We start from the raw sequence: 18,348 nt of genomic DNA on the forward strand, positions 1-18,348 counted from the left end.
CATTCTGGGTCAAATGGCTCTCAAGTTATTGATCGGAAAGAGTTTTCTAAGTTCAGCCCCCTGTGACCTTGACCTTTGATGGAGTAATACCACAAACAATAAGGGTCATCTACTCTGTAAGTGCTAACAACCAATGAAATTTTAAGATTCTAGGTCAAATGGTTCTCAAGTTACTGACTGGAAATGGATTTCCATTTTCTGTCTGCTGCAACCTTGATCTTTAACAGAGTGACCCCAAAATCAATAGGGTTCATTTATTAGGCATGTCCAATCATCCTGTGAAGTTTCAACATTCTGGCTCAAGTGGTTCTCAAGTTACTGACTGGAAATGGTTTTCCATGTTCAGGCCTCTGTGACCTTGACCTTTAACAGAGTGAACCCAAAATCTACAGGGGTCATCTATTCTGCATGATCAATCATCCTATGAAGTTTCAACATCCTGGGTCAAGTGGTTCTTAAGTTACTGATCAGAAATGGTTTTTCATATTCAGGCCCCTGTGACCTTGACCTTTAACAGAGTGAACCCAAAATCAATAGGGGTCATCTACTCTGCATGACCAATCAACCAATGAAGTTTCAACATTTTGGGTCAGGTGGTTCTCAAGTTATTGATCAGAAATGGTTTTCCATGTTCAGGCCCCTGTGACCTTGACCTTTAACAGAGTGACCCCAATTTCAATGGAGGTCATCTACTCTTCATGACCAATCATCCTATGAAGTTTCAACATTCTGGGTCAAGTGGTTCTCAAGTTATTATCGGAAATGATTTTCCATGTTCAGGCCCCTGTGACCTTGACCTTTAACAGAGTGAACCCAAAATCAATGGGGGTCATCTACTCTTCATGACCAATCATCCTATGAAGTTTCTACATTCTGGGTCAAGTGGTTCTCAAGTTATTGATGGTTTTCAATATTTAGGCCCCTGTGACCTTGACCTTTGATGGAGTGACCCCGCCTGCCATCCTATGAGGTTTGAAGGTTCTAGGTCAAATGGTTCTCCAGTTATTGATCGGAAATGAAGTGTGTCGGATGGACGGATGGACAGGGCAAAAACAATATGTCTCCCCCAGTAGGGGGAGAGACATAATATCATTGGATAATCAAAAATCTATCAGGTAAATAGTACACAACTATATTTCTGTCTTATATCTTATTAAAGGGACTGGAATCCAGATTTTACCTAAAATGATCTTCGTTGCTGCATAATGAACATAATCATTAGAACACAAGTTTTGATTCTAAAATATCTATAAAAAGCTTAATCAAGAAAAAAATGTTTAAGTCTAGAATCAAACTCAGGTTGCCTCTTCAATAAAAACTTTCCTCACAAATTGTACTTGACCATTTATAATTTTATAAAAACCTTTATACTTAAATATTATTGTTTAACTTCTTTAAACAGTCACAACACTTAACAACCAGGAGAGGGGTAGGGGTGGGGGGATGGGGGGGGGGGAGGAATCAACCAGTTGGTTTTCCCCCTGGGGAAAAAATCAAATGGTTGTTTTTTTCCCCGGCGAAAAATCTGACCATTACACTGTTACTCTGACAGTGAAAGATATTTGGATCTTAATTGTTTTGTACAACTTACTAGCTAGCGTTAAAATGCCAACATCCTTTGGTTCTGATCTAAGATATTTATTGCAAAAATCTGCTGACTCTAATGCTAGAAATAACACATTTCCGAGAAAATACCCTGCCGTCTGTCCAACAGTGTTACATGTGCTTGCCCAGCCTACATTACGTCTGCAAAAAAAGAATGCATTAAGAATGAAATATGTTTATTACATAAAATTAACTCTTCTATACATACAATTTACTTTTCTATACATAAAAGTAACTCTATACAGGAGTGAAGTAACATGCCAAAAAGTTGCATTTTCAATGAGTGCAGGCATGAAACATTCATAAACAGGTTGACGTGTAATTTAGTCAGGCAATATGGCAAATCTGGTTATTAATTTTTTAATAATACTCAATCTTTATGAAAATGTTACTTTAATACATCTGAATGCTAATTCAAAATCAGAAGTTTCTTGCATGCCATATTCTTCAATTATTCTTATATTCTTTCACTACACATCTTAGTTTTTGTTTTGTAATAATTATACCAATGAAAACAAGAGTTGTCTGTAAGACAGCGCGCTTGACTTTTCTCAGTGCTTGACTCTGAATTAGAGCTTTGCCAGTAAAAACTTTATAAAACTAACCAAACAAGAGCTGTCACAGGAGACAGCATAACTCTGTCAAAATTCAAATCAGAGTTATGGGAATTGTTTCTCCTGGTGTAGACTTCCATAGTAAATAACAGAGATATTTGACTTTATCAAAAACTTTACAATATATTCCGGGTTAAAAAGGGGCCTAACTCTGTCAAAATTCAAACCAGAGTTAAGGGGATTGTTTAGACTTTGATAGACAATAACTACTTTAAGTTTCAAGTCAAAAGCTTTGATGGTAACAGAGGTATTTGACTTTATCAAAAACTTTAACCAAGCATTTTAAGTTAAAAAGGGGCATAATTCTGTCAAAATTCAAATCAGGGTACATTATGGGGATTGTTTCTCCTAGTGTAGACTTTGATAGTAAATAAGTATTTTAAGTTTCAAGTCAATAGCTTTGATAGTAACAGAGATATTTGACTTTATCAAAAACTTTAACCAACGGCGATGCCAACGCCGACGCTGGGGCGAGTGCAATAGCTCTACTTTTTCTTCGAAAAGTCGAGCTAAAAAGAAACAATTTCTTTGATGCTGTTCATAACAATTGTTACTGAATAAACTTTAATTTAAGGAAAAGATAAAGTAGCCACAGTCCTGAAAAAATATCAATTTTCTAAAAAAAGTAAAAGCAACAAAAATACATCAATATTCTTTTAGTCTTAATCAGAGTACAGAAAAAACAAGAGCTGTCCGTAAGACAGCTTGCTCAACTTTTCTCAGTGCTTGACTCTGAATTACAGCTTTAACGGTAAAAACTTTATAAAAAGTTTAACAAAAAAATTCTAAGTTAAAAAGGGACATAACTCTGTCAAATTTCAAACAGAGTTTCTTCAACCAACAGCGATGCTGACACTGGGTGAGTGCAACAGCTGTACTTTTTCTTCGAAAAGTCGAGCTAAAAAGAAATGGCATTAGGTAAAATGGAACAATTATTTCCACAGAGATAACAATATTGTACTCAAATAGGTTTACCTGGCTAGCATAGTTAAAGCCCAACCATCCACAGCTATGTCTTGAGTTGCAGCTAAGAAGTTCAGACAGAAGAACACAAAAGTCAAGGTCATAACATCAACTTTTTCTGGCTCGTCTGACTCTATTCCAAGCAGATCATCTATACGTGTTGACAGTACAAGCATAAATACACCTATAAGGTACTGTGTCGGAACCATCCAAGACTTTCTGCGACCAAACCAATGGAAATATAATGAATCAACTAATGGTGCCCACAATAATTTGATACTAAAAGGCCAATATATAAAACTAAACACTGCTTGCTCTTTGTAACTGACTTTCCGACTTTGTAACAGCATTGGTATACTGCCGCCAAGTCCGAGCGGTATTCCTTGTAAAACGTAAAGAAACGTCAATAATAAAATATTCCCATAATCCCCTTGTAATCCTTTAAACCTCTCATTCTTTTTTTCTCCGTCATTTGTGTCTTCATTTTGTAGGTACACATATTCGTAATCATTATTAGTCGTACCACTACTCTGTTTGGAGTTTTTTCGTCTTTTCGAGATCCGATCTGCCATTTTAGAATACAGATACCCAGCAACCTCTACAATCGAGCTTAGAAATTGATTACCAATGTTGTGTCTTCTAACATTCATAAAAACTGTGCACCATCACCTGAAAGAAAAAAAAACATTCCATTTCAAGCTATACATAATCAGTACCTTGTTATATTTAACAAATTTTCTTTGCTACATATTAAGAAATGTCAGAATTTCGTAACTGAAATGTGCAAAATATTGTCAAAGAGATGATGCAAACAGATGCAATCTGTTGAAATTATTGTTCAACAGTACAGTCTGGCTGAGTTTCGTAAGTACTTTAGACATTAGCCATGATCATGATTTTGAATAAAAATTCAGTTAAATCAAATGCACTGTAGTTGTCAGTGTCTGTGTAATAGATTGTTAGATGTACATGGACGTAGTATGTTTGCTTTGAGTTTAGCTTCACTCTTCAGCAGTATTTCAGTTATGTAACAGCTGGCAAGAAATATTACATGTACTAGTTTTCTTGGATTCTGTACCAGCACTAGCCTTTTCTCTGCAAGTAAATGCCAACTTCGTCATATGAATCAGAACTGGAGGATGAATTATTTCAGAGTGTCTTTTATCGATTGTCTCGTGGACATACACCTCACCCTGGGGTAGTCCAAATAATAGAATGTTTCGGGACAGTGTGATAACATTTGACTTTTGCTGTCATCTCACGTCCAAACTTATTCTGCATATTTCTGTTTAAACTTAGGAAATCCCCAATGAAATCCATCTGGTATATGTACAATGTATTTGTAATGATTATTTGTACATCATTCTCTGATAATGAATTTATGTTGACTTTAAAGCACAAAATTGCCTCACTGTCATTTTTTTAAAGTAATTATGTATTTTGTTTCTGCAATTTAGTGTCATCGGCAGTCCGCTGTGTATTGAAACCAGTGTCAGTGTAGCCGGTGTCGGGTCTCCTCGCACCTGTTCACATATTTCTGAAGATTTCAGTCTCTTATTTAATTATGAGTTATATTCAACCCATTTATGTTTCTACAAGAATAGTAATGTTTAATTCATAGGAGCAAGTAAGTCTGACCAGGATTTTTGGATTATTTAATGTCTTCATTTTCCTAACAGTAAAATGCAGATACAGGTAAGGCTTAGAGGGATGACAACTATAAAATACAAGTTAAAGCATAGCAAAAGTTCCTTCTAGGGCACATCTATAAAAATATATAATGGTCATCTTGAAAAATTTTAGTTGCAATGTCTGTTTTAAATAATGGTCATCAGTGTGTAGAACCCCAGGATTCTACCTTATTGACATTCTATATCCCCCATTTAAGCACCCCGGGGGCGTTACATTTTGCTCCAAGGGCATGTTTATTTCTGTACCAAAATACAAAAAACTAAAATTTGGAAAAAGGAAGTTCTATGTTGTTTTCTGTTCTACTGCCTAAAAAATGTCAAGTCTGCTATTTCCAAAGTATTGACGCTAACATAAGTTGTTAAATCCAACAACAAAGTAAATCCCTTACCACTTTCAGTTGAGTAAATACGAAAATTAAGGAGCACTGGCTATACACATTGACCCGGTCAGTCCATGTCCACATGTAGTGTACCATTCGATGTGTGAATTTGTTGCGCACAATTAGAAGGTCGCAACAGAGTTTGTTTTCATATATTGACCATGCATTCGAAGTTAACGACATATGTTAACCATTGTGAAAAATAAGACGTTTGGCATGTTTCAAAAAAGCCACTTTTCCATCCTCGGGTTTAGTAATATGTCATCCGCTGAGCGAGTTCAGTCAGAGAGACACCTCAATTAGGAAAGAATAATTTTAACTGGGAAAGTTGCATGACTGTGCTTTCAGTGCACATGCGCATATTTGTTTTGAGGCACCAACATTATTCAAGGGGTACTCAGCAATAATCTGCTAAATGCAGACGAGAAAATAGCGTGTTCTGAAATGATCAAAACAAGTGTGAAAGTTTTCCCATTCAATATTAGAAGTTAAATGCGTTTAAACTAATTTTTTTACTCAAAATTTTGTGTCGTACGTAGGCCAGCTGAATTTTTTTAACTCTTGACAGCCTTATATCTAACGTTAATAGTTGAATGTAAACAAGGTAAACATGTCTTTTTATCATTAACACAGACCTAAGACAGAAATTACGATAATTAGCGTTTTCCTACTGTCTGATTTCTGGGTCCTGCAACATGCTAAAAACGTTAAATTTACCTACCCTCTTTCGAGCCCCAGTGACGTGTTCAGTTCATTTTTAGATACAAATTCGCGTTTTGTGACACTGAAGAACTGAACTTGATTCAGCTAACATTTCATGGATCTTGCATTATAAATGAAAATATGACAGTTGAAAAGGTAGCAAAATTGTCCGAATCTGGGTTGCCATTTAAATTTATTCCTTATGGTTCATCAATGAAGAGCTTATAAATTTTTGGAAGTGGCTATTCCTACGGTCCTCGCAGGCTATTCCTATGGCTCTCCCGTAAGAATAGTGAAATAGCCCGCAGGTGGCCATCCCTACCGCTCTAAAGACTGTCGAAAATTATCATTAATATCTGTACTCAAATTATAAAGTATTGATCCAAGAGACAAGAATCATCTGAGAAGATCAGAAGAACCAGAATTTGCAGAAAGCATCGCCGATGCTCTACATTGTTTAGCTACCTTTTTCAAACAGTACTTTTAAGGGCTAAAAAAGGTCTTTTGTAGGACCATACATTTTCATGTTGCATAAATCTATACATATATATCATTCGATGACAACAATAATTCAGGGTTCCCACAAAGCAGAGAAAATGAAATTCCCTGACTTTTCACTGACCAAACTCCAATTTTCCCTGACTAAAACTTTCGCGTTCTGAAACGCTTACCTAGTCATCTATTGACAAATGTGGTCTCTATTCTCACCATCAGCCAACCCTTACCAAATTTCTTGTTATATTGATAACTAAAGGGTGTAAAGATAGTTTGTTCCAGTTTAACAGATCACTATATTACTTTAGTGTGATGTAACAGACAACAAGAAAGGTCCATACTATTCACTAAATGACTCTACCTATGATCAAGTTTTGGACTTCCTTGCTGGCTCCACTCTCACACACATCCTTACCCTGTTCTACTGTACAACATTCTATGAAAATTTGCCTTTATTCATTTTTTTTTTTTTTTTTTTTTAGAAAATGTCATTTTTCAAATAATTAACAGGGGTAGTCTACCTGTAGACTTAATTATAGCATATGTATGTTGCAATATATTTTGAAGTTGTTTGTTTCTTTTTACAGAACAGTATTAGAGTTTGCATTCTACAAATAATGATTAAAGACTGACACAGAATCATTAAAAGCAGAAATGCCTGTTTATTTTCAAATGTTGAAAATTCAATACAATAAATAGTATTCAGCTTAAATGCCTCAACATATCAGTATTAAATGACATAACAAATCTTACTGTACATATTTTTATTTCTGATTTACTTTTCAAGCTGTAGCAAACTACTTACACCCTTTATATGTACGATGGTATTATTGTTTTGATTTCTTTTTTGTTTAACTTTCCATTTTTAATTGTTTTTCTATGATGCCAATTAAGTCCTAATATCTACCCAAAGTATGCAATTTGTCTGCATCTTTTCTACATCTATCTTTCAGTCTTTCTCTGTTAGCTGAATTTTAAAATATTACAGGGTAAAATTAAAATGCTGCAAAGAATTCTATTAAAATAGTCTTTTATTTTTATCAAAATCCACCACTAATAAAAAAATATTCAAACTTATTAAACACTGAACTTCCACAAACACTTTTGCACTTGAAAACTAATTTTGAGCTTTATTAAAAAGAGTTGACCAGAAGACTAATTAGGTCTATTTAAATATAAAATAAATCAAAATAGCAATGTTTTGCACATTACAATCTGCAAGCAGTAATTTGAATAAAAAGGTAAACATGCAAGAATGGTATGTAATAAGTTTTCTTAGGTATTTTTTTCCATACAAACATAAATAACAGAAGAGTTTGTTATGGCTTACATCTGAAACTATGCAGGATTACACACAGTTCATAGCATCCATACAGTCTTAATTCTGTTAAAATTAAAAATATTTTTGCTTAACTGAGACTAGCAGCCATTTGAATTAATTCAGTACAATGCAATTCAAGCTGGACATGTATGCAAAACTGTCTTTAGAGCCGTAGGAATAGACACCTGCGGGCTATTTCACTATTCTTATGGGAGAGCCGTAGGAATAGCCTGTGAGGCTATTCTTACGGGACCGTAGGAATAGCCACTTCCTAAATTTTTACAACTTGCAACATTTATTCTTCTAGTCATACTAGTTGTTAGCAAATGATCCCAAGTCTCTATTCCCCGGATGCATTCAAGTCTTCACAACAACCAAACAATTACGAAAATAATGTCAATAGCTGTATCACGGATGTCAATATCTAGGACCAGGAGGTTTATTTAATTATGAAAATACAAACATCTTTTCACATTTGTACATAATTTCGTTAAAGTACAGTATGAAAAGGTTGGTTATTTTCATAATTTGGAAGCAAAACAAAACGTTTTAGTTATTGACATTGGCATGCTGGAAGGAGGTAGGGAAAACGTACTTAACCATATGTAAACTAAACACAGACGTGGCTTTCTTTGCAAACAGCAACCAACCCGGAAGTTTACTTCTGCACCGGTTTTTCATTAGAGTGATGTCCCTTGTAAAGTTCCGGAAAGTTGTTTACTGCACGTATATATCTATTTGCAGAGTTCTGGTGGGTGTACTGGCACTTTTTGGCAACAGTATTGTTGCATATAACAAAGTTTGCTTTGCTTTCTCTTCTTAATCAAAAGAAAGATAAGTTATTCAGGGGATAACACATATTTACCGGACCCCATGATTTACTGTTGACGCATATATGGCGGTGATCAAGTAAATTTAGTCCAAGTAGAAACATCCGCGGTTGTTTAAAAGCTAGACTGATTTCGTTATCCGCACAACTGAACATATGCAGTAATGTAATTTTCTTCATATCAGATCAACAAAGCAGCAACTACTTGATCAATTTTTTGCATTGACACCCTTAATGTTGTAAACAGCAAGTGTCTACTGACTTCGTTAATTACTTAGTGTTACAGTACTAAAGTCTGTCCCATCCCATCGGTTAACATCAACTTGGATGCATGGTGACAAAACTGGAGCAGCTATCGGTAAAGTAAATAGCGTTAGTTAAACTACAAAAAGTCACCCTCGAGAATTTCAAGGATTTTTCTCTAAGTACTCGAATTGCTAAATGAATGCCACATATATTTTTCCAACGGCAGCTCACTGTTGTAAAAAATCAGCCGCCATTGGCATTTAATCTCTAAAAAGGAGGAGGACATGAATGTTCACGTGAATTACTTGGGGAGCCACTCAAAATGGATTTAAAAATTAATAATCGTCGTTTTGTACTGAAATACCTTGAAAGCTCAACAGATTGAACAGTTCGTATATTCAAAACAAATTTCAAATGCAAGGAAGACAAATTTACTAACATGCAACTTTCAAATTCAAAGTTAACTGTATGCTGTATCCCAAGGTCCGATTTAGATTTCTACAAATTATCAATTCCCAATTTATTTTTCCACTGTCCAATCGGAATACAACTTCATTTTTGTTCTATGTCGAACAACTACACTCAGTATTGAGTAAGTGGCTCCGGCACTCTAGATGATATTCAGGCACCAATTGCACCATACATATGAAACAATGCGTTGATTACACCATTTTTCATACGCATGGCTCAAAAAATAACCTGTATTCTATGATTTAAAAATCCTTCCTTCCCATTGAATGTATTTCAAAGAATTATCCTCGATATATCACCCTTTCCAAAATTAATTTCCATAAAACTACTGCTTTGAAAACACACTGCACTTTTCTATCGTGTCCGATTTGAAAGTGACATCACAAATGACATAAAATTGAATGACGTCACAGTAGACTTGCCTTAAGTACTGTTCATCTAATCAGTGGCGTACGCTTCTATAAGGCACGGCAGGCCTGGGCCTGCAGATATCCGAGAAAACGAAAAATAAAAATGCTAAATAAGCAATAAAAATGGAATGGTAAGGAGGGTAAGGCTATAGGAGCTTATGATAATCTAAAAATCCGCATTGAACATGTAATTAGAGCTTATTAATTTTATTTCCATGATTGAAATAAACAGATACCAGTAGTTTAACTATTATCTCGCTGGTATACCACGGCCCTGAAAAATATCGCCATGCAACTTTGTTAATGACAGAAAATAGACATTGCTTGCAGCTTGTAGTTAACATTTTATAAGAACTTTTTAACCATGCACTAAATATTTTGGCACCAAATTTGAAAATGGCATCATCGGGTCCGCCTTATTCTGACCAGTGAGATAACAGAGATGATTAGGGCCTAATTACGACGCATATGAACGAAAAAAAAGTTTTATTTGCCCACAAAGCAGGCAAAACTCAAATCTATTTCCATTGAAGGGATTTCAACTGGAATCCTTTTTAGGTGTAAATGGACACATTACCAAAAGTAGGTCATTTTGTGAATTACCTTCTATGTTTATAAAAAGAAAATGTTAAAAATATTAGAATGATCCTTAAATCACTTAAACTAGAATTTGTATAATTTGATTTGATGCAAAGAGGGGACACACTTCTAAGTCTGCATTATTGTGCAACTTTTTAAAAAAATATGAATACAATCTCATAATTCTAAACATTGAAGTTAAATTGAGAGGGCGCCGGTGCTGATAGAAAATTGTGTCAGAGAGGGTTCCCGTGCCGGGTGAAGGGAGTTAAGAGAGATCCTGTGAGGCAAAGAGGCAAAATTTTGTCGGCTGCATGTGAGAGGGATCCCGTGCATTAGCGAAATCGAAAGAGTTTTTAAGGAAACGTGATAAAAAAAAAAAACACACCTACATGAAGTGTATTTAAAAATAAGATAGGATCAATGGCTTCACAACTGAGATACTAGATCGTGACTTGAAGCAAAGCAAAGTTCTCTCCGTCTGCATTCCATCTTCGTTTGAACTTGTGACAACTGATAAAACAAATTTAACGATAAAAAAGCAAAGGCATATGGCTACGTCTTCCCGTGGTTCAGATTTTTATGCACAAACTTTTGTTCAGGACGAAAAAGCCAGCTACGCCCCTGCCAACTATAAATCCGTAATGTTCAGAGCGTGAATCGCGGGTCAAATGCTATAGAGCCATATCGATTTAGAATGTAGATCTACATCTCTAAGGGTTTTGAAAGTTGAAAAGAATTTATAATTCTATAGTTTTTATATTGTCAAATTTTTGTCCTGTGTAAATACCGCTCTAAAGTCACATTTTCGAAAATTTTTAATTTTACCAAAATGTTTAAATGGAGCCGAAATTTTGTTTTTATGGTAAAAAAGGTAAGCTTAACTATGCGCGGTCCAGGTAAGCTTAACTATGCGTGGATCCAGAGGGGGGGGGGGTCCGGTAGTCCGGACCCCTTGGAAAGTCCTAAAAAAAGGAAAGAAGAGAAGAAGGAAAGGTAATGATTTTTCGAAAAGGCAACATTAGGGACCGTATACAAAGTGTATGGGGCTGCTTCACGTAGAGCGCTAATTCATATTTATGCTAATTATCTCAAAGATACGAATAATTCTACCTTTTAATTTAACAGGTTAGCTCATAAAAATTTGAAAATACAGGGTATATTGTATATACAATGGCAATGGAAAAGATGTTATTAAATGCTTCTAAAACGTCCCAGAATGCAGGAGATGAAGCGCTGAATTTCAAAATATTCAGGGGGAGTATGCCTCGCTATTTCCTCTTTTAGCCTGTTCAACAAATACTTATTGACAACTCTATTTGTAAACGGCTAACATCCACATAAATAACCTCAAATTATTAAATATAAACAGACACATGTTTGGCATGGTAAGGGTTCGGTTGGAACACCACTGAGAAAAATGGCTGGATCCGCGCATGATGTCTACGCACAGTGTTCCGGTAGGGCCATCGCCTCATAACGTATGTGAGCTCAAAGCAACGTCAGAACGAGACTACGATGTTTAAAAGTCGAAACCACGAAACTATGATGCTGAAAGTCGAAATCATTTCGTATTTTCACCATCGTGGTTTCGCGGTTTTGACTTTTTAGCATCTTAGTTTCGACTTTCCACTATCGTAGTTTCGATTTTTCATCATCGTATATTCGAGTTTTCACCATCATACATTCGACTTTTCATCATTGTATTTTGGACTTTTCATCATTGTAGGTTCGGCTTTTCATCATCAAAGTCTCAACTTTCAACATCGTGTACCGCCTTCCTGATACCCACGCAAACAGGTTTATGAGGTTGAACATAATCGGGTTCTTTTGAATATGAAGGATAATTTTTGTACATGCATTAATATTAAAATTTTTTGGTAGATATTTCGACCTTCATGAATTATAGACTGAATAGAACTATAAAACATATGTATCTAAAGTCACATTTACGAACCAGCATTACACATACAGTGGTAATCCGTGTTTTATTTACTTCACAACAGCGGGTGTTAAAAGTCGCCCCGACTTCATCTCAGTGTTGTTATATTTTCTGGTCCTTCGGGATAATTGATTTCAACTCATTTAGATTTGAAGACTGAATACTGCTTAGGCCGGTGCTAGGGGGCGTGGGCAGTGTTGCATTTTCCATTACTACTCATGAACAGACTAAATCAAACCGAGTCTGCAATTTTCACTGTTTGCATTGTTCTAGGTGCTTTCGAGGGATCTACTTTCCAGATTTTATTATCTCTCAATGAATTCAAAAAGAGGGCAATCTTTATATAATATAAGGAAAGCAAGTTATAAAACACAAATGAGTAATATTTTTGCAAGAACTTAGGCATAACAGTTACTATCATAATAATGAACTTTCAGACCTCTATTGATACTATAAAAGATCCTCAGTTTTCAATTTGGCAGTGGCTAGGTAGCTGGTTCTACCGGAACCTTTAGTCTAAAGGTCTAGGTAGCCAGCTCTATATCTACATTTATCCTGTCACTTGCAGTATTTTCGACCTGATATCAGGGTGCCGTATATCTTTCTTGATATACCGTCAGTTGACACGTGACCAGTGATATACGGTTAGTTGATCATGTGACCTTATGGTCGATATTGTTGTCATAAGAAATTTTGCATTGAAACCATCACCATTGTGTTGGAAATGTCTGAACTAAGAAAATGAGTGGTCAAATAATGAGTTTTTATTAAAAAACGAAGAAGTTATTGCGATTTTGTCGGTGATTACGTCATTATATAAGTGTATCATTACGAATATGACGAATAAACGGTTGTCGCACACTTATTTTTATAAAATAAATTGCCAAATATCGGAAAATGAAGTAATGACAAGATAAATAGAATAATAGGTTAGTGCCTAAGATGGAGAAAGTTTATCTGGCTCGGCTCCGGACGTTATCAGGTTCGCCTTCGGCTCACCCGATAACCTCCTCCACCTCGCCAGATAAACTTTCTCATCTACGGCACTAACCTATTATTCTCTGTATCATACATGAACATTAGTCAATAATTTTAGCTTGATTGGTTCTTATTGTTTGTTTGAACAAAATGATGAACTCTTTATTCTAAGGCAATTGTATTGTAAGATAATTACATATCGAAAGACCTAATTCTAAATGACCGCCGATAATTGACATCTTCTATCAAAAATGATTTTCAACATGTAACAAACTACAAAACTTTATTAAAGACTTTATTTTAGGAAGCTATAAACATGCCGATGACGATAAAGACACTCTGATCATTTGTTGACAACTAAACACAATATCGGTCGATATGATATGAGCGAGTAAATACGGCGAAATAAATAGGTAAATCACAAAAAGATCTTAAATAATTAATCACAAGAAATGTAATTTATTTAACTAAAATAATGATCCTTTATAATACAGTTTATCAAAGCCGGCTACCTTGACTTGCATATCCATATCTTACATCCCGAAAATAAACCAATTTATCGTAGTTACTAAAAAATTAGCTAATGAAAGTTCTGCAAAAATGACGTAGGGCCTAATGACAATTTTTAAATCTTATTCAAAACAGACATTAAGATATCGGGTTGTTTTCACGTACATTGCAATTTATTACGATTATGTCATGCTAAAATCTCGTATATGTGCGATAATTTAAGTACAGGCCTAACCGATAATGCTATTTTTACTTAAAGCACGTGTTGTCATGAAAAAGGGATTGCTTTGTATATCCTAAAAGTTAAGAAACGAGATTTTTGACGCCGGCCGACGATTTATGTATTCAGTATTTATTTTAGAATTTTATAAAACAAAAAAGTTTAAATGACAAAGTTATCAAGACAAACTTCATGATAAAAATATCAAGTAAGTAACATCTAAGATACGTCTTTTTATTAATATGCAGGTAGATCTAGGCAAGTTATATTTAAGTATTTTTAAAAAATAAAAACAATTCATAACGCAAATGCTGGGGACCCAGATACGCACGAGGGAAAATTAAGCTGTGCATGAAAAAGGATAAGATATTCTACCTTTATCTGCTTTATGGGTAACATTAATCTTAAAATCGACCCAAATTTAGGGGAGCTCTTAAAACATTTTGATCTACTAACGATTAATACTCAAACATCAAAAATATGTTTAAATTACTCTGTAACACTGGAAGTTAAACATGCGAATTGTTCCTCGTATCATCTTTTATTAATAACATTTATTTGAATTCCTAAAACAACAGTGAGACTTTTTTAGCAATACAGAGTGAACTCGGCCCGAGTTTTATTTTCTAATACATTTAAACGTCGATAATTTTGAGTTGTCCCCTAAAAAAGGTATTACAGGGCGCCGTCATATTGTTTATATACAAGAAGCAACGCGACGTCATTTAGCATTAGGGTCTATGGAGAAAAATACAAAATTGAACATATCAGCTTCAATAAAGAAAATTTTTGAAAAATGAAAAAAGTGCCTAGAGATATGGATCTGCGCTATATAAAAACATATTTTAGGGCAGCATAACGCATATCATAATTTTAAAAATGTTGTTAACCAGATAGGTGGGACAGACTTTACGTGCATAGATCCCGTATTCTACAGGAAGAAACCTGAACAACACCAAATCCCCCCCAAAAAAACCCACAAATTTTCAACTCTATAGTTTACACGATATCTGTTTTCTTTTTCGCATGTCTAACCATAATGCGATGCTGTCGGTGCCACTTCGCGGTGCAAGTTTATATTAAGCTCTGCTACTAATATTTTATCCTTAAACCTTTTAGTCTAACTTTTAAAAAATGAATAAACACTAAATATAAAATAAAGACTAGGAACAAAAGGTGAAAAACCCAGGGTCATCTGAAAATACGACCGTAATAAGTTGATCACAATCTAGCGAGTTTGATTTAAGAAAGAACACCAAATTACACCCACCACACTCGATGTTCTTTGAATATGAAACACTTTACAAGATTATCAAATTTTCAGCAATTCTCAGAGATTTGCATCTGTCACCGAAACCTCTTTCTTTTTTCTTGGCAAGATGTTTTTCTTTTTGCTCCATTTTTCCATCATCTCCACCACCAGTTGCTTTCCAAATAAGTAACAGAGGTTTGTTTGGACCTTAAAGTCATGATTTGAAAAAGTACGGGGGAAAAAAACGGTGGTGATAATAACATTAACTCGCATGAAATATGTTTTCTTAACTGGCTTGTAGTTCATGATTTTTTCTGTTATAACTTCATCGATAATAATAACAATCATCAAAGTCTAATGCACAGCTGTTTAACATTATCGTTGTATGGTTGAATTTTGAAGCATACGGGCTCAAAGATTGCTATCATTTTTCAAATGCAGCTCCTTGTGCTAATTTGTATGGTTTGTACCAAAGTTTTTTTTCCTGTACATGTACCCACTTTTCAAAAAGTCATTGGGAATGCTGGTCACAAAAGTAACAACAATTGCAAACAGCAATCTCTTAAGAAGTGTCACTTAATTTACATGAGCAAATACGTATGTAAACAAAACCTTAAAGTTGGCAGAGGAACAAAATGATAATGGTTGTGTAAAACTTATAGTAAGGGTTTTGCATAGCTCAAGTTAAAAAAAAACATTCAGAAAAAAATGACAGATATTTGTCTATAAAGCGTTTCAATTTTCTGTTTGAATAATTAAATTGAAATACTTCTTTACAGATGTTATCAGTTTCTGAAACAAAATGGAATTGACAATTTAACATTGATAATATGCTTTTTTAATTAGTCTGTTCCAATTTTTCAGGTGATATCAAATTGATTTTGTGTGGGAACATAGCAGCATATTGGTTTAATTAAATAGGAAGTGATGGGAGTACGAGGTTTGTTATCTGCCTGCCTAGAGCACCAGGATGAGTGTGCCGACACAGTTGATCTCATTGAAATGGCTCAGAGACGGAACGGTATTGAACTGATAGTAGATTTTTATTCATTTCAACAGGAGATACTGTCAAAATTTTGGACCGGACTGAGTCGTCTCCGAGGTAACAGTTACCTGAGGATTCTTGGTGGAGAATATGCAACATTTGACACATACGTTAAAAAGCTTGTTTCAGATCTAAAATCAAATGATATATCCCTAGTGTTTTATATTGACGGAGGGAAAGGAAGTTCCACCGAGGCTCTGCGACAAAAACTTGATACATGGATTAAGAGGCACGAACAGGATGTTGAGAAAATGACGGAGATTCTTAAAGTTTTGTGGGGACAAACTAACATTAGAGATTTACCGTTGGATACTAACATCAGGCCTGTTGTACAAGAAGACCAGTTTATGGCAGCATTGAAGCATTACGGATGTGAAATTCACCAATGTCCTGCAGGAGAAGCGGATTTGCTATTAATTCAAGCTTTGAAAGAAAGACCGCAGGCATTTGCCATTTTAAGTAATGATTCAGATTTTTGTGTGTTTAAAGACAGCAGGTTAATACCAATACAGTTATTTGACATTGAAAATGACCTTCAGCTTGGAGAACCAGTTGTGGTGCCGGAGAAACCACTTAGGTTGATGGTCAAAGTTATTCATACAGATAAAGTAATGGCAATGCTTAAGGTAAATTTTAAAAATTTAAAAAATGTTCAAAATTTTCTGTTTGAAATAAAGAAAAAAAGAAGAGGCCTTAGGCTTAAGGCTACACTTTTACAAGGCTTTCATTAAAAAAGAATTGCGGTAACATGACCTACCTGTGAAATTCTCTGCGACCCAACTTTTTTCTGGGCAGTCCAAGGAAATTTTTTCCCCCCTTTATAATTATACCCCCACAAACAAAGTTTTGGAGGGTATATAGAAGTGAGCTTGTCGGTTGGTCGGTCTGTCCGTTGGTTTTCATGGTTTTCAGACAATAACTCATGAATGGCTTTACAGATTTAAATAATTTTTGGTACACAGGTGTAATATCATAAAGAACAGCAGTGTCCAACAAATTTATAATTTTGCTGGTAGCCCAGCATTTGTTTGTAGTTGTCCAGAAATTTAAACCCCCAAAGTATAAACTTGCTCTATCCGAAACCGACTTACTGAGATGTGAGAATCAAATGGGGTCTGTTACATGTCCAGTTCGACTTTGAGGTCAAAGGTCAAGGTCATAATGACCCAGAACAGTTAATCCGTTTCCAGATGATAACTTGAGAACGCTTTTGCCTAGGATCATTAATTTTGGTACACAGGTGTAACTAAATACAGGTCAAGTTCGACTTTGAGGTTAGTAGGTCAAAGGTCAAGGTCACATTGACCCAGAACAGTTAAACGGTTTCTGGATGATAACTTGAGAATGCTTGGGCCTAGGATCATAAATTTTGGTACACAGGTGTAACATCGTAAAATACTGGTCATGTTCGACTTTGAGGTCAGTAGGTCAAAGGTCAAGGTCACAAGGTCCGGAACAGTTAAACGGCTTCCGGACGATAACTTGAGAATGCTTGGGCCTGGGATCATTAAAATTGATAGGAAGATTGGCCATGACCAGCAGATGACCCCTATTGATTTTGAGGTCAGTAGGTCAAAGGTCAAGGTCACAGTGACCCAGAACAGTTAAACCGTTTCCGGACGATAACTTTAGAACACTTGGGCCTAGGATCAGGAAACTTAATAGGGAGGTTGATCATGACCAGCAGATAACCCCTATTGATTTTGAGGTCAGTAGGTCAAAGGTCAAGGTCACATTGACCAAGAACAAAAGAACTTTTTTTGCAGGGTTGACAGATTTAAATCATTTTTGATACACAGGACTGGTGTAACATCATCAGATATAGGACCTATAGGAAGTTTGACCTTGACATTGGCTTACTTCTGTGACAAGGCCATATTTTGGGGGTATAATTTGTCACGCTCTAGTTATATGCAAAAAAAAAATTCCTTACATACCTACCTACACAGTTGCAGGCTGATCATTGTCTGCACTATTCGCTATTCAGTCTGTAAATTTTCAGTGAACACCCCTTCGAATGATAAATGGTACTGCCCAAATTGAAAGGTGGATGAGTCCATTTTAGAAATTTAGCAGGATAAAGGTTGAACAGTGT

At 35.3% G+C, this 18,348-nt stretch overlaps 2 protein-coding genes across 4 annotated transcripts in view; one reads left to right on the forward strand and one right to left on the reverse strand.

Annotated features, from left to right (window-relative positions):
• The window catches only part of LOC123527655 (acetyl-coenzyme A transporter 1-like), a 21,656-nt gene extending 13,160 nt beyond the window's left edge, over positions 1 to 8,496 (reverse strand). Inside the window, exons 1-3 of one of the 3 annotated variants that reach the window (XM_045307262.2) lie at positions 8,372 to 8,496; positions 3,195 to 3,851; positions 1,592 to 1,746 (exon numbers count right to left, since the gene is read on the reverse strand). In XM_045307262.2, the coding sequence (XP_045163197.2) occupies positions 1,592 to 1,746; positions 3,195 to 3,832 (793 nt within the window). In that variant the 5' untranslated portion in view covers positions 3,833 to 3,851; positions 8,372 to 8,496. Of the gene's footprint in view, positions 1 to 1,591; positions 1,747 to 3,194; positions 3,852 to 8,366 lie in introns of all 3 variants that reach the window. The other 2 variants (XM_045307261.2, XM_045307263.2) reach the window with 2 other exon arrangements.
• LOC123527654 (uncharacterized) overlaps positions 8,423 to 18,348 on the forward strand; it is a 21,869-nt gene continuing 11,943 nt past the window's right edge. The window contains exons 1-2 of the mRNA XM_053523834.1: positions 8,423 to 8,522; positions 16,073 to 16,879. Of these exons, the coding sequence (XP_053379809.1) occupies positions 16,136 to 16,879 (744 nt within the window). The 5' untranslated portion in view covers positions 8,423 to 8,522; positions 16,073 to 16,135. The remainder of the gene's footprint in view (positions 8,523 to 16,072; positions 16,880 to 18,348) is intronic.

The sequence above is a fragment of the Mercenaria mercenaria genome, chromosome 14, assembly GCF_021730395.1.
Source record: "Mercenaria mercenaria strain notata chromosome 14, MADL_Memer_1, whole genome shotgun sequence".
In the NCBI taxonomy this organism is placed as follows: domain Eukaryota; kingdom Metazoa; phylum Mollusca; class Bivalvia; order Venerida; family Veneridae; genus Mercenaria; species Mercenaria mercenaria.